The 22858-nt window shown below is 39.8% G+C and overlaps 1 protein-coding gene across 1 annotated transcript; it reads left to right on the top strand.

Moving 5' to 3' along the window:
- The first annotated feature begins 1329 nt into the window (after positions 1-1329).
- On the top strand, positions 1330-21050 carry LOC149144680 (linamarin synthase 2-like). Its single transcript, XM_089452229.1, has 6 exons — positions 1330-1890; positions 2077-2534; positions 2749-3022; positions 3269-3348; positions 3478-3646; positions 20719-21050. The coding sequence occupies exons 1-6, from the start codon at positions 1395-1397 to the stop codon at positions 21048-21050; spliced, it is 1809 nt and encodes a 602-aa protein (XP_089308355.1). The 5' UTR covers positions 1330-1394.
- Positions 21051-22858: the final 1808 nt, after the last annotated feature.

Here is a 22858-nt window from a genome sequence, read left to right as displayed (position 1 = left end):
ATGCCTTCGCATGACTTCGCTCGAACGTCCTCGAACAACTTCGCCCGTTCGGTCATTCGGCCCGGCGCCCTTGCCCATTCGCTCGTTTGGCCCAACACCCTCACCCGTTCAGTTGTTCGGCCCGATGCCCTCGCATGCCCTCCCCCGAACAACTTCGCCCAAATGTTCTTGAACGACTTCGCCTGTTCAGTCGTTTGGCCCGGCACCCTCGCACACCCTCGCTCGAACGCCTTTGCATGACTTCGCCCGAACGGTTTTTCAGACAAACACCCCCAGATGCCCTTGCCTAGTCGTTCGGCCCGACGCTCTCACAGGCCCTCGCTTGACCTTCGGCTCCATTTTCTGCGTTTTCCTTGACTTAGTGCTTTCCCCCAAGAGTCTACCTACACCTTGCCAAATTTCATCCTCTCCAAGTTAGCTCGCCCTCTAGCTCACATGAACACTTGGAAACTTCACTTGATTGATTTTTTCCACTATTCCAACACTTTACTTATATGGCGGTTGGCCCATCATTTGGGGCATCGACTCACCAAGCCAACCCACCGTTTCGTCCAACTCGCCCCAACTTCGCGTCAGCCCATGGTGTGGGTGCCCATGTGCGGGACCGCCCCTACATATAAACTTTACACCGCCCAACACTTATTCATTTTCACAAGATGACTTCGCGTCGCACGTTTCCTTAGTTCGGTTGTCTTGTTGCACCATTCGCACGCGCCCTCAAATCGCCGTTCAACCGCCCAACTCGTCGCTCGCCCGTGCCAAATCTTGCTGACCCGTTGGTTAAACGTGTCCGCCCGACACGCCCAACTCGTGGGTTCACACCCATGGTTTAGCTTTCACATCTCCCCTGGTAAGCCATGGGCATATGAATGATGGAGTGCATTAATGGCCTTCGTGGGTACTATCACTGTCACGTACTCTTAAAGCATCAAATCTTATAACATAGGAAATATTGCTTTCCTTAAATCTTCGTCGTGGGCAGGGGTTAAATTTGACGCCCGTATACCCGTATTTAGCCTTTTTACCCGTAAAATACGTTTTAATTTCAAATCTCCACGTCCTCTGCAACTTGCCATTAATTTTTAAAAACGTCAATATGACGGGCAGGTTTAAAAATTAAAAGTTTTTTTTTTTTTTTTATAAATTTATATATATATATATAACGTTACCGTATATATTTTTTACACTGTATAATCCACCTGGCACCCGTAAGTTAAAACTTAAAGTGATTGAAATGGACCGGTTCGAGCCTCGAGGTACTGGAACTTGGATTCAAAAGGACGAAGGAGATCGTCGGCGTGGTGGAACATTAAGGGCGATTCGCATCTATTCTCTCTCGCTCTGAGAATCGGCCCTCTTCTGTGTTACTGAAGTACATCCGTAATAGCGCTGGTATGACGAGCCGACCTCATGCTGTCATGTTCCCTTTTCCCGCTGAAGGTCACATTAGGCCCATGCTGCAACTTTCCAGAATCTTATACGCCCGAGGTTTTTATATCACATTCGTTAACACCGATTATATACAAGAGCGGTGGGTTAGGTCTGGATCGGAGTCCCTGAAATCTCACCCGGCGGACTTCAGATTTGAAACTATTCCAGACGGCCTGCCTGCCGACCATGGCCGGACCCTCAAACTAGATGAGCTATCTGAGTCCTTGAATGACAACGCCCCTCTGCATTTCGACAAGCTCATTGACAAGTTGAAGAATTTACAGCCAGACGTTCCTCCCGTGACATGTATTATTTCTGATGGGGTTCTTTCCTTTCCGCAGAATACCGCGAGGAAGCTGGGAGTTCCCAGAGTATCTTTCTGGACGCTCAGCGCTTGTGGCTTCTCAGCTTATTTCTTCATGCCTCTTCTCGTTGAAAATGGTTATGTTCCTCTCAAAGGTATATCACTATGGCAATTCTTTTCATCTCCCTGTACTTTTTTTCTTTTCATATGAGTTTTGTTGTCTGATTGCACTAAGGTCAGTTGAGTTTGAATTTCTTTTGAAATAAGTTAATTCCAAGTTTCCATCCTCAACTCCTCTCCATTAATGGATTTGAAGGACTAAATGCAATGGTTTACTGCAGATGAGAGGTGTTTTACAAATGGATACATGGAAGAAATACTGACGTGCATTCCTGGAATGCCCCCGCTGCATGTCAAAGACCTTCCCAGTTTCTTGCAAGTCGCAGAATCTGCAAAGGGCTACATGTTTGAGCATATGAAAAGTGAAGGGCAGGCCTCTCTGGAAGCCGACATGGTAATACTCAATACCTTTGATGAGCTGGAGGGTCCTGTACTCGACGCACTCCGGATAAGAGTTCCGCCCTTGTATTCTCTTGGCCCTCTTTTACACGCAGCAGAAAGTGATGAGAATCGAAAATCCCATCTGTCTGACAGCATCTGGACTGAAGAAACCGACTGTGTGAAATGGTTGGACGGTCAGGTGCCGTCTTCAGTTATCTATGTTTGCTTTGGAAGTATAGCTGTCATATCCGACAAGGATCTGGTAGAGATCGCGTGGGGGTTAGAGGCGAGCAAGCAGGTTGTGCCCAAGCTTTTAGGGTTGATCCTTTTCAAATAATTATTGCGGAAGAATACGGAATTTTTTCATGTGAGATGTGCATTAATCTCCCGCGAAAGACTTTCAGAGCTGCTCTCTTCTTAATCTAGTCTGTGTCTTCCAGGCTTTCGCAGTCGGGCGCTGTGCAGGTTCTACAGACTCCCGCTGAAACGGCGAATGTGATTTCTTTAAATAGGTCAATGTTTTGCTAAGTAAACGAGCAATAACAAGGGCTTCTGGGTATGTACTCGGTCTTGGGTGGATCGACAATTCTCTGGCGGAATATTTGTGCAGCGCCAAGGTTAAACCTGCATTAGGAAGTGAAAGCTGCAGATCGGCAATGTTGCAAGTACTAGAAGACTGCAATCTATGGAAGGACTTTCCTAAAGGATTACATGTACTTGTAGTAGACAAAGATCCTGCCACTCTCAATGACATTAAGGCCAAACTGGAAGCATGTAGATACGGAGGTAAGAGGAATTTTCACTTCATTTATGGTTTTTAAAGTAAAATTTAACCATACTTCCTTTACTGACTATTGAAACTTTGTGCCAGACCGTTGCTAAGATTGCTTCCTTGTTAAAATTATGACAATACAATTTCAAATTACAGTAAAAATACCTTTAAGTGAGACAGTGGAGAACACGATCAAATTCGTTGATACTCACTATTTTGTGCTTTTGATTCATTTCTCCAAAATCTGATGGATATCGCAGTGACAACGTTTGAGCGAAGCGAGGATGCTGTAACAGCTCTTACAAACCCTGATAGTTCGTTCCATGTAGCTTTAATAGAGGTAAATTTCAGCTTCAATTTCTCTTTATGGAAATTGAACAAAAGCCGGGGTTTTCTTTTGTCAAAATTTGCATGTATTTCAGCATAAATCTACAAGCACTGAGAATATTTAAATTTAGTCTTGCAGCAGGCGGCCTTCGGCAAAAGATTGGATGAATTCGACATTCTTGGTGCTGAGATTCGCAAGAATATCCCTACAATAAGTGAGTCTTCAAAGCTTATTTTTGCCTTCTCTGCCATTCTTTTCTCTTCAATTCTCTATACAGAAAATAATAGAGGGTCTGGTTCTTATATTTTAGGTAAATTTGACGCCCGTATACGCACATGTTATTTATCTAAATTTATAGATGCCTCTAAATTTGGTTTTTAAAAAATTTGTGATAAGGGTGGGCTTTTTCACAAGCATGAATTAAGATTTGTAGCAATTCCATATGCATATGTTGATTGTGTTGATATACAAAAACAATTATGGAAACTTGTACAAATAAATTTTAAAAGTCATATGATGGGCAGTTTAAAAATAAAAACGTCATAAAAAAATTCCTTAACGGGTAGGGTCACCCGTCAAATTTAACCCCTGGTCGTGGGCGAGTGCACTCTGCCACGGAATGTCTATCACATGGTCCTTCCATCCCGCCGCCACTTTCTAATATGGATCACCATCCCAATGCAATCGGATGTGCATCTCATGTGTGTTGGGGACCGTGTGAATTCGTAGTTGACTACTCATGATTCTAATATTTGGGAAGCCCTAAACAACTTTCAGTATAAAGTTCATTTCGATTTTAATTACAATTAGTTTAAAATTTTATGATAAAAAACATAATAAAAATTTACATAATATTTTATTTAATTTATAATATTTTATAATTTTATAATAATTATATAATATTTTATTTTTAATGTACATTTTATTTTATTTAAATTAATGTTAAAAAATATGTTACGTTAATATTTTGCTGGCAGAGAAACTAATCAATGGTGAAGTAGTAATGCTTTTATCTATATAAATAAGATTTAAAAAATAATCTTATATTGAAATTCCCAAAATTTACAAATGTAAGTTTTTATATTTTAATTTTTTTTTTGTTTATTAAAGCGCTATATATCAAGTTTGTTGTTTATATAATGTAATTTAGGCAAAAAAGTATAGTCTAAACATAGCTATCCAAAGTGTGAGTGTTGTGTTGTCGCTGCCTTATTATCTTCTTCATATAATTCAAGAAATTCCAAGTTTGTTATTTTCTTGTTCAATTGTGAACATTTTGATCTAACTTTTGGATTTGTGGTTGGAATGTATTAATACACCACAATGTTTATTGTTGGGCCTCGCTTCTCTCTATCAATAGTTTTCTCATTATTGTTTTCACTTGCTACTAAATATCTAATACTTGTAGATATCTATTAAATCTTCTTCTACTTCTTCTTCTGTTAGGTATCAATTTTCTAACATTTTCTATTACTTCTTCATCTTGTATAAACTGTCTTTCAACTCTTGCCTTTTTCTGCGAGATTTATCTCATTATATGCATTTTGAGTTGTCTATTTGTAGTAAATGACAACAAAGTTAGTTTTTCAACATTGATATGAGCCTTTGTGCAAGGGTGGCCTCTATGACCCCTCTCCCTCCCCCTAAGATAGCTACAAACATTTAAGATGAAAGATTGGTGAAAAGCTGGAGGTTGAATTTTGAGTGGTCTGCAAAGAGGAGGAAACCCAAATCATTGAGAATGAGAGAGCTAAAGGAGGGCTAGACCTACCAGACAAAAGAGTGAGACAAACCAACAATAAAATTGAAGGAGGAAGCTTCCTGCAAATGTTAGAAATAGTCATAGGAAGACGATGGGGGTTAACATGAGGACGGGGCTTAACATGAGGACGAAACCAAGGTGACAAGGAGATATAAGCAAACAATGTTGAAAAGGCAGGGGCAAATGCTCAATTTCATAACCAAACGCAAGCTCAAACAATGATTTTAATGCATGTTGAAACCCAAATTAATTCGTTGAAAGTACTTACCCTAGTCCCAATGCTGAGCAAGGTATCATTTTGGCTATTGAATGAGCCTGATCGTGCTCAATTATGGCCAAGATGGGGTGATAAGTATAGACCAAGTTATCATTCATATGGGGAGGAAATTGTCGGTACCGTCAAGAGGAGTGCAACATCAATTATCATAGTCCCCATGCATGATGCATGTTGGGCTTACCTTCTACCTTAACCATTTGTCTTAATTGAGTTAAGTCTAACGAAGGTGGTCAATAGCCCTTCATCATTATAATTATGGCTAACAAGTTGTTACCCCATCCAAAAGAATTATATAATATTTTATTAAAACTATAATTATTTTATTTTATTAATTTTATTATCAAGTATATTTGAAAGTATAAAATAGATATCATATTTTAGTAGATTTATAATAATTTTAGAGTTTTTTATTAAATACATTTAAATTATATTTTCATAAAATTATAATGATTTTCATTCTTATATTTCTAATAATATTTAAAAAATAATATATATTTTTAATTAATAGATGAATACTATTAGTTTTAGTTTTAGGAACCTTAAATCACCGTCAATATCATAAATTCATGTATTTATAAACTTTATCCTTCTCCCTTCTAAAGGCTTTCACACTTGTTTTGTTCAATTTTTTCAAAATCTTATTAATGATTTTCTTGTTATTATGTCTCAGTGATTTGAATTATTAGAAATAAATTATATAAACAAATAAAAATAACTACTATAGATTCCCTTTTGCATGTCATAAATAGTCACTTGAATTATTAAAAATAAATTATATAAACAAATGAAAATAACTACCATGAATTCCTTTTGCATGTCATAAACACTTTGGAGAATAGTTCATAGAAAACAACTTTTTCAAACCAAATTTAAAAGAAAATCCCATTTTAGATGTTTTAATCATCCACTTAATACCAATTCACATCAATACTCAATGCAAAATTCTTATATCCATAATATCTTAATTAATTGAAAAAACATCTAAAAATAATAATAACTATATTAAATAAATCATTTAACAAAACATATCCTCCTAAAATGTCATCTTACCAATAATCAAATTATAAATGCTCAAGCCTTTCTGCCCTTCATCTACTAAATTGCTACCAAATTTTCCTAAAGATTTAATAACATGCCTATTCTAATAATCTTCAATAAAACACACTATTCCTATTAAACATCAAATATATTAAACCAAACCCAAAACCATGATAATAAAATCCCTCTACTTTAACTACCCTGACTACCTAGAAATGTCACTTGTTTACTTTTTTTTTTTTTGGTATTTTTTCCTTTTCCTCTTCCAAGGAAATTATCTTCCTTTCTCTTATTAGTCCCTGCCTCCGGCATAGCAGGGACTATAACGTTCGATTGAATGTTGACCAGGTAATAGTTGTTGCTGACCGTCCTGTTCAGTGGAATTTAAGTTAAGGTTTGAGCATTCCAATTTCACGCAATGAAATTTTAACCAAACTTTTCGCTTACACCTCTTATTAGAAACCTCACTTGTCATACATATTTACATCATTTAATTTCATATATTTACTTCTTTAAATTATCTTTAGTATACTTCAATTCCAATTTTTCTTCTTTTATACCCAAAAATACGATATTATAAAAATTGAGTCAATGTTAATTAAATTAATATGAATAAAAATAAGAATGAGCACAACAATGGAATATTCTCCCGCAAAGCATCATTTACATCTATAACATTTCATCCAGGCTTTAAAAAGATTAATGCAATTATATACAATATGAAGATAAGTATATATGATTATTGATTTTAAATAACAACCATTAAAAGTGATGGAACAACTATACAAGAAATTTTCTATAAATTGTGGAACAACTATAGATGTAAATAAAAATTATTAAATTCATAACATAAGTACCATTAAATTCAACGTAATAACACATTATCACTAATATTTATCTTTATGTAAATAAATGGGGAGTGGTTGTAGGTGAAGGATGTTCCACCCAACTATAAATTATTGAATGTCTATATATATTTTTTTTAATAAATTCAACGTAATAACATCATCATTAATACTTATCTTTATGTAAATAAATACAGGGTGGTTGTAGGTGAAGGATGTTCCATCCAACTATAAACTATTGAATGTCTATATATTTTTTTTGTAATAGGGATAGTGTGAGCTAAGGCTATCAGTTTACAAGAATAAATTGATCCCATGGTTGGTTAATCCTCTCATACAACTCAATTCAACAACATTTCATAATATGCTAATTTTTACAAAAGTTCAAATATGCTAGCTCTCTTTCCCCTCAATTTACACCACAAAATCAATGGGATTCCCTTCTCTTTCATGTAATCCCTTGTGCTATACGCATTCCTCTCTAGCACAAATTAGAAAGGAAATCTCTCTACCAAGGACTCCAAGTATTCAAAGTTGAAATGGAGTTGTCTCAATGCAAATAATCCCTTATGGTTGAAAGCATGAAGATGGGTTACACTTTTGGGCCAAATGTGGCAATGAAATTTCAAGTTTTTCCTCTTTTATCAAATTGAAACCCTCAAAATTCATATAAGCACTGTGAATTTTCATTCAGAGTAAAAAGACAAATTGTGGAGAATTATGTTATTGTCCTAATGATAATTTTTGTAAAAATATTTAGTGCCTTATAATATGTCAATTTTCCATTAAATGAAGTGATTTTCTTTGTAAATTTTCGCACATCTTAAGAGGTAAACATGTGTTCATGTAGCATAAAATAGTAGAAAATGTGTAAATATATATATGAGCATGATCTACATGGAGAGAACTAAGTTTTTCATATTAAAAATTGTTTTTTATGCAAAAATATTTATTATTTTTCGTTGGCGAAGTAATATAAGTAATATTTCAATTGCAGTTTGTAGACTCATGTGTTCATGTAAGGTTTTTTCAACTATTTAAATAAATTGAAAAACCAAAAGTATCATTTTGAAGAGGACTTGTAAACGAAGATAATCGTATTTTTTTTAAATTTTTCTGTTGTGTATATTTTATGATATTGATTTTTTATTAGACCTCTTTAAAACAATTCAAAAAAATTCAAGCATTATGTTTAAAAGAAATTAGATGAAAAATATCATCTGGATTTGAAAATGTAAACTCATATGCCATTGAATAGAGGATTCCTTCATGAATCCAACGTGATCAAATCCGCCACCTAAGGACAAATTTAGCCCTAAGTCCTCTAGAGTACAAAATGGAGTTGCAAGAAATTTTGCAGAAAGGGTGCCAAAATTGTGGATTTTGGGACTTAAGAGGCTCGATCGAGCGCCTAAATTTCAAATTCGAATAGCTCGATCGAGAGTTACATAAACCTTCGATTGATCCATATACATGGTTAACTCGATCGAACCTCTATAAAAAAATTTGAATGACATAAATTAAGCTTTTACCTCATTTTAAAATTCCAAATCTTATAAGAATTTTTGTTATCGTGTCATATAAAAACTTTATTAAATTTAATATTAATGTTAAGAAAAATATTATTATTATTATTATTAAATTAAATGATAAAATGATAATATTTTTTTAATATTAATATATTTTAAGGTTAATATTAAATTTATTAATTTTGGATTAATATAATATTATTAACTTTAATATAATATAAAATTTCTTATATTATAATATATACTCGCACAACCACATTAACAAATGTGGTTAATATATGCCATAGGCAGCAAAAAAAGAGTCATTAACACAAAAAGAGTCATACAAGCTGACTCAATATGTTAATTTTATTTAACCTAATTTTTTTTTATAAATCTAACATAATAAAATATATAATATTTTTAAAACCCTGAAGTAATTATAACCTAAAGCTACCTTTAAAGAAATAAAACCTAAACACTTTCAATTGGAAGACATGAAGGGCTTTATATATATTTGATAGCGATAGCTAGAACATTAATATTTTGGAAAATTTTAGATAATATTTCCATGGAAAATTTTAATTTTCACTCCAAGTGAATGTACAACACACATTTGAAATCTTGCATTTTAAATATGTATTATATAAAAAAATTAGTTTATGTTCGGCATCAAAGAGAGGGGGGAACAAAGAAAGAGAGGGGGGGGGGGGACACAAAGATGGAGATAGAGAGAGGAGGAGGAGAGAGAGTTTGAGAAAAAGAGAGAGCTCGAGAGATGGAGTTGGAGGAAAAGATAGGGAAGGAAGAAGTTCAAGACATATAGAGAGAGAGAAAGGTGGAGAGAGAGAGAGAGGGTGTAACAGACCTGAGATAAAAGTTCATGTAATAAAAGTTAATAAAAGAAAAATAAGACCATGGTTAAGGGACACTTATTCCAAGCTGAATGTTGGGAAAAATATCCTAGTGGGAATCACTTGATGTGTTTATGGCTAAGGGGAAATTGACAAAGGAAATGGCAAAGGATTTGGAAAGGCAAAGAGATATTAATTGACATTTATTTTATGAAAATAAAGGAAATTAGGGGAAAAGGGATGTGAAAGGTCACAGGTTGCTTGTGAGGAGGAAAGTGAAGGAAAATAATGGAAAATTGAAGAAATTAAAGGCATGAATAATAAAAAAGATTCAGAGAATAATTTGGTAGCTTTTTTTAGTTGAACCTTCTGTCAGTTAAATTTTGGAGTTAGTCTCTGTTGATGGTGTTGGACCCGCCAACATTCAGGGGATCTCCCCACTATGAAGTCCCAACTAGACCTCACACCGTTTGGTGTAGGAGTCCCATCCGGTATGATGGCCTGGTTTCCATTATCTTAAAGGTTTGCCTTAGCTCTTACTTGTCAGCACATGAGAGTGGTCTACTTTTTCTTCGAACATCGAGGTTCGCATGCCTAGTGAATGCTTAGTGTTACTTGTGTCAAGTTTGTTTCACCGCAAAGGGAGAAGGTGGAAGTGAGTCTCAAGCAGAAAGGGAATAGTCCCAACTCTATCAGAGACACACAACACAACAGGACATGTGCAACTCTCGGCGGAGTAGTCCACACGGATGTGACAATCACAAACACACAATGAACGGATAGCATGTACAACACCCAATGGAGTAGTCCACATGAGTGCAATGGTCATTATAACAAGTTTATGAGAATGGTTCTGTCAAGTGTCCGACGAGATAGCCCACACAGGCGAGACAACGTTAACAACTTATACAACACATTTTCGTAAGCATATGTATTAGAACAACCGAAATAGTTTAATTGTCTTAATATAGGTTAAAGAAACGTGCATTACAAATGTCCAAAGAATAGTCTGATAAGAAAATACAATATATGTGTGAAAACGTGTTCGCCTGTTATCAGGATTTTGAATTAAGTGATAGTTCCAAGACACATCGATACACCATTACATCACTAACCTTGATAGAGGGGCATTCGAGCCACTGCTCGCTCCTTAAATAAAATATTACAGACTCTTAAGACTACGTGGGAGGAGCTAAGGTGAAAAAGTCCTTTGCATGTACAAGTGAGAGGTATATCTAGCGAAGGGTGAAACTAACCCTTGTGACTGTTCGACTTCCCTCATGACTGTTTGACTTACATGAATCTTCAAATTAACATGACTCTTCAAATTTACATGTGGGTCTCTTGGACTTACACGTTACATTACATTGATTACAATAGTATGGCCCATAGTAGTGATGTGGACAAGATGACAAATGACATGACTCGACACGACGGAGCTGGTATGTTCATGCTGTTGCTGGTGTCCATGTCGAGCTGCAGTGCTGCTGAGTGATGGATGTAATCTTGGTGTATCATAATTTCACCTCTGCATGGCAAGGTGTGTGGAGTCTTCGATGGTCTTGGTGTTCACTTGATGTTGCATGTGCATGCCTCTCCTTCACTTGTACTTGGCATGCTCCATGTGTTCGTCTGTTCATGAACAAGTCTCCTTGCATGTGCTCCTTGTTCATCTCGTTCGTCATCGTGCCATGTCTCATCCATGTACCTGTATCTACAATCACTCATGACGAGACGACATCAAATCCAAAAATCTCCTAGTCTACCATGATGCATTATCTTTCTCTTTCGGATGTAGGTGACCGGGAGAGAGGACAAGGCTTTGAAACTGCGCAAAGCACATTTCAGGCCAAGATGTGGGATCTGGGCACTGTTAGTGAAAATTGCGCAGAGGTCACTGGGAGGCTGAGATGGGCAATCCAGATCAGCAATGACTGTTTGCGGGATCTAGCTCGACTGAAGGGAAGATCTGCACAATTTTTCCAAGGATACAGTGTAGGCAGCAAGGGGAGACTGGGCGTGAAAACTGCACAGATCCTCTGAGGAGGTTGGCAGTGGGCTGTGGGAGGCTGGCCTTTAGGACATCCCTGCACAGTTTCTGGGTTGAGTGGGATGCTAGGTAGCTGGGAGGCTGCCCATGTAAACTGTGCAGTTTTTAGGAGGAGCAGTAGGTCGGCTGATAGGGTGACTGGCTAAGAAAACTATGCAATATTTTAGGGCAGTGTATTGACAGGCAGCGGGTGTCTTTCTGACAAATCTATGCAATTTCTTCAGTGAGCAGAAGCAGACATTCTTGATAGCTTCTACGCAATTTTTTGGAGGAGTGAGGCCTGGGTCACTACCCGGTCAAACTCTCTAGTTGACTAGCTGGAGGCTTGGTGGTTTTGATTGCGGGTAGCACAGATTGAGATGGTTTGCTGAGAAAATTATGCATTGTTCTAGGTGATAGTCAGTCGGGTCGACTCCAGATTGTGTAGTGCGGACTGCTTGGGAGGTAGCCTCAAGCTCTGCGCAGTAGTACATGTTCACTGAGGGTTGAAACTTCGCGGTGCATCTCAGCAGAGGTCCAACTGTTGGGATTGGTCCGATCGACATAGCTTCAAAAAAATTACTAAGTGTGTGAATGAGTGACTTCGTACATGCGTGACTTTGCAAACGCACACTCAACATGACTTGATGACAAGACACCTTGAACCATCAAGACAACATGCACTCAATATGAATGACCGATGGTGTGAGCGACAAGTGTGACACTTGTTATGGATCGTTGAACGACCACGACGACACTTGCGTGAAATTTCATATAACTTCATGTGTGAGTGTGCCATATGCTTACATAGTGAATACAATGTGTACACACAAAGACAGACTTTGTTCATAGCCAGAACATGGCTGCAAGGATGACATTGTGACCAACATGCTAAAAGATGTTCGGTGAGCGGTCAAGTGAGGAGCTTGCAAAGACTCAACACGAGCTCACGGGATGAGCCCAAGTGTTTGCAAACATCAAGGAAAAACCCAAGGAAGGCTCTAAAATTGGATGCAGGCCAAAATTTTGGAGGGTGTTGCAACCACTACAACACTTGGCGACACAATGGTTTAATTCCAGCTTCTCTGTTTTGGTCCACTGACAGCACAGGGACTTCGTCTTCCAGGGAGTATTGAATCGTTGTGTGGGTTACTTCGGCTTCCCCACCTACCCCATGGACAAACATGGTTCACCTTTCACCAACTTAGTCAAACATGGGTTTCCCAATGTGGACACAGGTTCATAGTTGGACCTAAGATTCCCTTGCAGATGGCTTGTATTTTCCATCAAGACTTCATGAGCCAAAGGTTATAACCAAGCATAGAGAAGGCCGATGCGAGACTGGCCAACTGTTGCAGTGTCACAAGACTCTTTAGATATCAACAACATACTCATTCAAAATCCAGAACTCAGTAGAGGGCAACACTTATTTACAAAACCAAAAATAACATGACACTAAGCAAACAAAACAAAATGAAACAAAAATAGTAAGCAAAGCGAAAAAAACAACAAGCAGTAAACAAATTATGTACATGGCGCGGGGCGTGGCCCTGACTTACTGAAAGTAATGTTTGAGATCTTGGTCGTTGATAAGCAAGTTGTCAATCATCCCATCAAGTGATTGCAGATGGTATGTGTGTGGGCCAAGTTTCTCGTGGACAGTGTACCGACCAATCCACAGGGATTGGAACTTCGTATGCTTTGCCTTCATGGGGTTTGTCCCATTTCAAGAGTAAGTCACCAACATCAAAGTTAGTGTTCCCTGCAGAGTTTGTGTCGAACCATCTCTTGATATGGTTTTGGTGGAGTGTAAATTTTTATTTTGCTTTCATCCTTTCTTCATGCAGCTTGTGAAGTGTATCCATCCTACACTGAACTAGTAGACAAGGCTTGCCTTGTGATTCTTGGGACAATTAGAGTGCAGGCAAGTAGATTTTTGGCAGTAGGATGCCTTCGTTACTGTAAACCAGGAAGTATGGTGAAGTGTTAAGAGAGGGTTTGGGTGTTACACGGTAAACCCATAAGGAATGATCTTCTTGATTATGCGGATAAGATTTTTATTTGTGGATTCTACGGGACCATTTCCCTGCAGGTATTACTTAGATGAATGTTTCAGCACAACACCATATTGCAATGCAAAATCATAAATCTTCAAAGATGAAAAGTAATTTGCATTTTCAAACACAAGTGATACTGGAACACCAAAGCATGAAATGATGTTCTGTTGGAGGACGCTGATGAATTCATGGTCATTTTCTTGCTTGAGCGGAACTGCTTTTGTCCACCGTGTGAAGTAATTAGTTTTTGTCAAGATGTAGCGGTGTTGTTTTGACGAATGTGGGAAACTTTCCTCGATTATGTCCAGGCCCCATTGTTGGAACGATTCAGTCACTGTAATAAGGTGCAACGGGGCTGTTGACATTCATGTTTCTTCGACGCATCACTGATAGACCGGGCACTTGCGATGTAAGCGTGTGCATCCTTAAACAATTTCGGCCAGTAGAAACTGGCTCACACAACTTTGTGCACAGTGGTATTTCTCGCAAAGTGGCCCCCAGCTAGTTCGTCACGGAGATCATGCAAGACCTTATCTGAATCATGTGCCTCCAAGCACCTGAGCAAGGTTTCGTTATTGTGCTTTCTGTAAATCACTCCGTGCACCAACTGATAGGATAAAGATTTGAGGCGCAATGCCCTCTTCTATCTCATGGAGAAGTGAGAGGGTATGGTTCCATGCTCAAGGTACTGGCGCACATCTTCATACCAAGAGTTTCCGCATGTAGTGGGTGGTGCTCGCTCTACATCATACATTTCGATTTCTTGCTCCCAACCAATGAGCTCTTCTTCTTCCTCCTGTGTGTGGACTACCTCAACTATGAGTCTGCAGAGACCATGACCCTTGACAGTGTGAATCTACTTGATGTCAAGATCATCCTCTTGCAAGCTTATCATCCAGTTCGCACATTATTCACCCAGCTCTTTCTATACAAGCAGTGAGCGCATCGCTGGGTGAGGCACATAGACTATCCAATGGTTCTTCAACAAGTAGGGTCTAAAGTGTTTCACCGCCTTGTATAATGAATATACTTGTTTGTAAATGGTGGGGTAGTTGAGTTCGGGTCCCTTCATGCTTGCACTCATGAAAGAGATGGGACATTCTTCGTTCAGCTCATTCTTCTCAGTGAGTGGTGAAGCAAGCAAGTTGTCGGAGGTAAAGGTTTATAGCAAGAAATCTTTGTTGAAATCTGCGTTGTAAAGTGCAGGAGCTTTCTCTATAGCCTACTTGATATAGGCGAATGTGTTCTTTTCCCTCTTGCCCCAGCTGTAGATTGCATCCTTATTGATCATGTCTTGCATTGGTTTTACCATCTGCGCATAGTCTGAGATGAACTTCCGAAGGAAGTTTATCTTTCCAAAGAAGGATTGCATTGCTTTCTTGTTGGCTGGGTGAGGGACCTGTGTAATGGGCCAGACCCAGTTTGGATCAACCTTGATATCGCTTCTGGAAATGATGTGCCCAAGGGGGTTCCTCTCAAACACTGCAATTATGCTCTTTTTGGGATTTAAGAAAATCCCGTATTTTCGGCATCGCTCAACTATTTTCTTTAGATGGCACATGTGGTTTGACCATTTTCTAGAAAACATAGTCATGTCATCAAGGTACACCACTACACTCTGTCTGATGATTCCACGGAAGGTGATGTCCATGGTGCACTGAAAGGTTATGCCTGCATTCACGATCCCAAATGGAATTCATCTATATGCGAACGTACCCCACTTGGTACGGAAGGTAGTTTTGAGTCGATCAGGTTCTGCTACTAGGACTTGATTATATCCTGAAAACCTGTCAAGTAAGGAAAACATCTCTGCCCCAAATATTATCTATAAAATATGCTCCATAGATGGCACGGGGTAATTGTCTTTGTCCGAGGCACGGTTCAAGTTTCAGAAATCAACACACAAGCAGATTTCCCCAGAATTCTTACATACAGGAACAAGGTTGGAAACCCATGTGGAATGATGAACTCTATATATGATTTGTGCATCCAACAACTTGGTCAACTCTTTCTATATGAGGGGTTCAAGTGACCCCTTACTTGATTGGAATGACATGTTGGATTATTTGCATGTCATATGTTTTCAAATCATCATATGTCCACGTGAACACGTCCCGGTATTATTTGAACAAGCGGACAAAGGCTTGATGCTCTTTTTGCGTGCAACACGTACCTAGATTGATGAACTTCGAATCTTGTTTCGTTCCCAGGTTTATTTGTTCGTGGATCATGGTGGAGTTGTGGGTTTTTCTATTCCTTGGTCCCTGCAAGTGGTTCTACAAGTCATAGAGCTTTTCCAAAGATACCACACCCTCGGGGATGAGGTTTCCTTTCTTGTCATCAACCCCAGTTTGCAGAGACTACTTGTTCTCATCTTCATCAATCACTGCGTCTTTGAAGACATCAGCGTTGGCCATGAAATGCATTATTTGTTGATCATCATAAAAAACACGTAGATTAGTTATGGTATCAGGGATAGAAGGATTATACAAAATTTCAACAGTAAATCTATCCCTAAGTGGTTACATTCTAGAAGCTACGTTTGCTAAAGCATTGGTGGTTGCATTACGTGTTCTGGGCACAACAATGATATTAAACGCTTCGAAGTTAGAGATCAATCGCCATACCTCTTACTGGTAACTTTTTAGATGAGGTGATAAATAGTGTATGGTGTTTCTTACCTGTTGTACCACTGTTACCGAATCACCTACCACTTTGAGTGCAACAACGTTGAGGCTAATGGCTTTTTGTAGGCCCAACATGAGTGCTTCGTACTTGGCAATGTTGTTTGTGCACTTGAACTCCAAGCGCTTGAGATCAAATGTTTCATGTGTTTTGGGTCAATCAAGGCACACCTAGCTCCAGAGCCATCCTATGTCTTTGATCCATCAAAGTACATGGTCCACAACTCATATGTACATGGACCGTTCAACGCGCTTGTACTACTTCTACTGTTGCTACTGCTACTGCTACTGCTACTAGTGTTACAATGCGTTGTACAAGTTTCATTTCCATCAGTTGGGCAAGGAAGGAGACCCAACTACATGTCTGGTGGGGTTAGAGTTGGTTGTGCAAGATAACACCCCAATGTTGTTTCCAAGAGGTAGTTTCTAAACATGAGATCTGCGAAGGCCAATGGTTTGTTCTCACCATTGATGGGAGTGATTTTATGCCTCATGTATCTCTCGAATAACACCTGGATTTGATTTCTTTTTCCCTTATACGGAAGCCACAAGTGTGACCAGTCTATAACAAAGTATCCATTCAACTTGCTAGACCAGTCTTTGCTGAGTAGTAAGCCATATGCTTCCAGTATGTCCACAACAACAATGTTTATGCACTAGTGAACTCGACCGTCATGAGATAGTCAGATGATCACATCCTGAAGTTCACCAATGGCTGGTACGCATGTCCGATCGAGTTGGATGATTTGCGTAGATGTCTTGCTCCATTGCACATTGATCTTCTTGGCAATGGAGAGCGGCATAATGTTGGCTGATGTGACATAATCAACCAAACAGTTGTGAACATTGTAGTTAAATATTTCAAATGAAAGCAATAATGCAAGGAAAATAGAGTTTTCTTCTTCCATCCGAAGTGTGTTGAGCACGGTTTTGAGTGACCAGGGGATGTACTTTCTCCCTTGTTGGTACAGGTTGCGCTATATGTAGATGTTTTCCCCAGTGCATGCAACATAATATCTCGCTGACTCTAGATCTTAGCTAACTCGAACAAAGACATGGTTACACGAGTTTTCTTCATGTCTTCCACAATGTTGTAGTCTAGAGCGGGTAGACTCACTGATGTGTCCAGGGTCAGACTAGTGTTTGTACTATCTAGTAGAGTGTTCTACAGTTTGCTGCTCATGGACATGCTCTTTTCCGCTGCTGTCTTCCTAGGTTTGCTTTGTGTTTTCTGCTTTTGGATGGCTGATGGATCAACCTTCCTCAACAGTTCAATATTTTCTCACATTTCCCCAAATGTAGGGGGATCCCCTTGACTTCTGATATTATATCAACCATTTTGATTTTGGGGTTGCTTCTCAGTGTTTGTATTTTGCGTTGCTTGCAAGCACTGATACATGTTGATTACCTGCCTAGTGTTGGGTGCCTCATCAGGTGCAACATCTTCGTCGTCGTCTATGTCTCTTAGCTGGCACTGCGTACTGCTCACTATGTTTAGTGCATAGTTTCATACTGAGCCTGCAACTCATTTCCATTCCGAACAAGACCCTTCTGGGTGATCGTCTTCATGGAAAGAGAAAAATTCATTATTCGTGCATTGTTCTAACTGGAACACTGAACTAGAGCTCTGTGCAGTTTTAGTTGGGAAGTGGTTGCTACCTGATGACATGATTCCTTTCTATTGTCTGGGTGGTCAGCTACTCGTAGATGTGTCAATTTCATTTTTTGAGCTCAGACACTTCCATTGTCAATTTCTTGACAAGACGAGTAAGGGTTTCAATGTCACTTGCTTCCTTGTCTTTACCCTTTCTCGTCACATACTAGGGCTTCCTGGTCACATATCTGGAGTATTTTGCAGGTTCATCATCCTTGATGACTCCAATCACGTGCAAGTCCTTCTCCACAACGATTGCCTCTTCGCAATTTTCTAGTATTGTTGGTTTCGCAGCTCACTTGACGAACTGAGAAATGCTGGTTAGCAATGCGGATGTGTAGTAATCGACAGTGATGGAGTCATGAGGTTTCGTGTTCATCGAAAACTTGTTAAATATGCACAAAAACCTCTGATTACAATATTTTACCTTTTCTTTCACCTCCATCTTCAGGCTGCCCAACTCTTTGAGAAACATGGATGCGGTCTTGTGATCAACGATTTTTTTCAAAAATGTTCGTTTGAACATAACCCAGTTATGGATGGAGTTGACAGGAAGGTTGTGGTACCATACTATTGCATGACCATCCATGGTACATGGAAACAATATGCATGCAACTTCTTCATGCCTCACCTCAAGTGTCTGCAGTTATAGGTAGAAGTTGTCTAAGTGGTCTTTTACCTCCATTGTGCTGTCAAGGTCATACTTTGCGAGCATTCTCTCCGAATGCTTTGGAATCCTGTGCAAAGCTCACGGGAGAGCTAATGGTCCCTGAGTCAACCATTCCAAGTTTTGGTCAGCCATGTCTTCTTCTTCTTCGTCCTCCTCCTCTTCTTCAAAATCTGATGGTTCGGCTCTGAGTCTGTTGGCTCATATCCACCTCTGCCTCCTCGGCTACCTTCCCCTCTTCCTCCTATACCAAAATCTGAGCCCAATATCACGAGGGTGTCTCGTTCTCCATGTTGGAAGACCGGAGGTTCCTCTCCATTCTCAATAGCTTTTGCCGGACTTTCGAGTGTGGTAAGAACTGCTTCTTCCACCGATGATACAAGAACTCCTCTAGGAGTGGTATTTGTCTTTCTTGATGTGTATGGAAGATGATGTATTCCTAGGATTAGTTCAACTACTTTTGCAAACTGATGAGTGATGGGACTGACATAGCAGAGGTGAATATACAAAATTTTGTGTTCACATCTGGGAGGTGAGGAGTAACCAACTTCATAGTTGCGTGTAGGTGAGAGGGAGTGCGAGTTACTGCCTTGACCACATGATTGATGAGTGGGGTTGAGAGGACATTAAGCCATAAAGAAATGGCGTCCCTCCTTCTAGCACCATAAATGTTGACGTTGCTGGACTCGACAACATTTCGAGGATCTCCTCGGTATGAAGTCCCAACTAGACCTCACATCGTTTGGTGTAAGAGTCCCATCTGGTATGATGGCTCAGTTGCCATTATCTTAAAGGCTTGCCTTACCTCTTGCTTGTCAGCACATGAGAGTGGCCTGCTTTTTGTTCGAACAACGTGGTTCACGTGCCTTGTGAGTGCTTTGTGTTACTTGTGTCAAGGTTCTTTCACCGCAGAAGGAGAAGGTGGAAGTGAGTCTCAAGTCAAAAGTGAATAGTCCCAACTCTGTTAGAGACACACAACACAGTAGGACATGCACAACTTTCGGTGGAGTAGTCCACATGGATGCGACAGTCACAAACACACAGTGAACGGATAGCACATACAACACCTAGTGGAGTAGTCCAGACGACTGCAACGGTCATTATAACAAGTCTATGAGAATGGTTTTGTCGAGTTTCCAGGGGGATAGCCCACACGGGCGAGACAGCATTAACAACTTATACAAAAAAAATTCATAAGCATATGTATTAGAACAACCGAAATAGTTGAATTGTCTTAATACAAGTTAAAGCAACATGCATTACAAGTGTCCAAAGAATAGTCTTACAAGCAAATACAATACATGTGTGAAAACGTGTTGGCCCGTTATCAAGATTTTGAATTAAGCAAAAGTTTCAAGACACATCAGTACACCATTACATCACTAACCTTGATAGCAGGGTGTTGGAGCCACTACTCACTCCTCAAAGAAAAGACTACAGACTCTCAAGGCTATTTGGGAGGAGCTAAGGTGAAAAGGTCCTTTGCATGTAAAAATGAGGGGTTTATATAGCCAAGGGTGAAACTGAACCTTGTGACTGTTCGACTTCCCTCATGACTGTTTGACTTACATGACTCTTCAACTTTACATGTGGGTCTCTTGGACTTCCATGTTACATTACATTGATTAGAATAGTATGGCCCACAGTAGTGATGTGGCCAAGATGACTCATGACATGACTCGACACGATAGAGCTCGTATGTTCATGCTACTGCTGGTGTCCATATCGAGCTGCAGTGCTGCTGAGTGATGGATGTATGGTGTATCATAGCTTCACCTCCGCATGGAAAGGTGTGCATAGTCTTCGATGGTCTTAGTGTTCTCTTGATGTTGCACGTGCATGCCTCTCTATTCGCGAACAAGTCTCCTCGCATGCGCTCCTTGTTCATCACATTCGTCGTCACACCATGTTTCGTTCATGTACATGTATCTGCAATCACTCATGAAGAGATGACATCAGATCCAAAAATATCCTAGTCTATCATGATGCATTATCTTTCACTTTCAGATGTAGGTGGACAGGAGAGAGGACAAGGCTCTGAAACTACACAGAGAAAATTTCAGTTCGGGATGCGGGCTCCGGGCACTGCCAATGAAAATTGCGCAGAGGTCATTGGGAGACTGCGATGGGAAGTGTGGATCAGTAGTGACTGTCTGTGGGATCTGGATCGGCTAAAGGGCGGATCTGCACAATTTTTCCATGGAGACAGTGCAGGCAACAAAGGGAGACTAGCAGTGAAAACTGTCTGGGGAGGTTGGCAGCGGGTTGTGGGAGGCTGTTGGCCAAAACCGCGTAGGGCTGGGAGGTTGACCTGCATGACATCCTTGCATAGTTTCTGAGCTGAGAGGCATGCTAGGCAGCTAGGAGACTGCCCATGAAAACTACGCAGTTTTCGAGAGGAGCAACAGGCCAGCTGACAGGGTGACTGGCTAAGAAAACTGCACAATGTTTGAGGGCAGTGCATTTACAGGCAACATGTGTCTGTTCAGAAAGTCTGCGCAATTTCTTCGGTCACCAGAAGTGGGCATGCTTGACAGCTTCTGCACAATTTTTTGGAGGAGTGAGGCCAAGGGGCACTGGCTGGTCAAACTCTATGGTTGACTAGCGAGATGCTTGGTGGTTTTGCTTGTGGGTAGCGTAGTTTGAGATGGCTTACTGAGAAACTTCTGTGTTGTTCTGGGTGACATTCAATCAGGTCAACTCATGATTGTGTAGTGCAGACTGATTGGGAGGTAGCCTCAAGCTCTGCGCAATTCTGGGCAGTAGTACATGTTGACTAAGGGCTGAAACTGCGTAGTGCAACTCAACAGAGGTCCAATTGTTGGGGTTGGTCTGGTCGACATAACTTCAGCAAAGCAAAATGACTAATTGTGTGAATGAGTGACTTTGTACATGTGTGACCTTGTGAACATACACTCAAAATGACTTGATGACAAGACACCTTGAACCATCAAGACAACATGCACTAAGTATGATTGACTGACGGTGCGAGCGACAAGCACGACACTTGTGATGGATCGTTGGACGACCACAACGACACTTGCACAACATTGCATACAACTTCGTGTGTAAGTGCGACAAATGCTTACATAGAGAATACAACTTGTACACATGAAGACAGACTTTCTGCATAGCCAGAACATGGCTGCAAGCATGACGTTGTGACCAACATGTTAAAATATGTCGGGTGAATGGTCAAGAGATAAGGGTGCAAAGACTCAACACGAGCTCACGGGAAGAGCCCGAGTGTTTGCAAATATCAAGGAAAAACCCAAGGAAGGCTTCGAAATTGGATGCAGACCAAAATTTTTGAGGGTGTTATAGTCACTACAACATATAGAGGAGAAGAGTGCTAAGAGGAGAAGGAAAGCAAGCAAGCAAAGGAAGGACAAGCAAGCTAAGGAAGGACAAGAAAAGCAAAGGAAAGCAAGGATCAAGTAAGGAAAAGTTGGATCAAGCAGCGTCAACAGGAATACTTTTAGGTAATAGGTTGCATGTATGATTTCCTAGTTGGTTTTGACATGCATGGTATGTGCATGTTGGTATTTTGTTCTTTTGTTGTCATTGACATGGATTTTGTCGGGTTTCGATAGTGGATTTTAGCCTAGCCTTGTCATTTCCGAATAGCCACGGTGTGAAGGGATTCTTTATTAGTTTGAGCTTTTGATTTCTAGAGTGTTTCGGAATTTGCGGTGAGGTGCTCTCAGGAAAATCCCCAAAGGCCTAGGAATCCCTTAACCGATAATGGAAGGATACACTATAAAGCGTGAGGCTGGAGACTAGAAAATTCCTCAAACATGGTGAAGGAATCTGGAGGAATGCAAGCTCGGTTTTGTTTTATGATCTCAGAACCGGTTAAAGTGAGATCACGGTATGGTGAGGGTGGAGGTGGTTTAACCTCTGGATTCCTTTGGTTTTTTATGGATTGGTTTATCCCATGAGAGTCCAAATTCATGCTTGGAATATGGCACAGGGGTGATTGCCAGAAAGAAGGATTTGGTTTAGCCAATCTATGGTGGGGTGGTTCATGGAAGTCTCGAACCTGGTTGGATTTGACCTATGTTTAATAAAAGATATGTTTCTCTTGCTTTGATGAGTAAATGTACTTGTTATAATGTGGCTTTAATGGTTATCCTCTCATTGTTAT

This window comes from Pinus tabuliformis, chromosome X (genome assembly GCF_031772625.1).
Source record: "Pinus tabuliformis cultivar Carrire ecotype Pingquan chromosome X, CPIR1, whole genome shotgun sequence".
NCBI classification, from domain to species: Eukaryota; Viridiplantae; Streptophyta; class Pinopsida; order Pinales; family Pinaceae; genus Pinus; species Pinus tabuliformis.
This window is presented reverse-complemented; position numbering and strand designations above follow the sequence as displayed.

Excerpts from the sequence above, each read along its gene's own strand:
- LOC149144680 (XM_089452229.1), top strand. The coding sequence starts at position 1,395 with ATGACGAGCCGACCTCATGCTGTCATGTTCCCTTTTCCCGCTGAAGGT. Across the intron at positions 1,891-2,076 it reads TGGTTATGTTCCTCTCAAAG|ATGAGAGGTGTTTTACAAAT; the intron begins GTATATCACTAT and ends GGTTTACTGCAG. Across the intron at positions 2,535-2,748 it reads GGTTAGAGGCGAGCAAGCAG|GTCAATGTTTTGCTAAGTAA; the intron begins GTTGTGCCCAAG and ends TTCTTTAAATAG.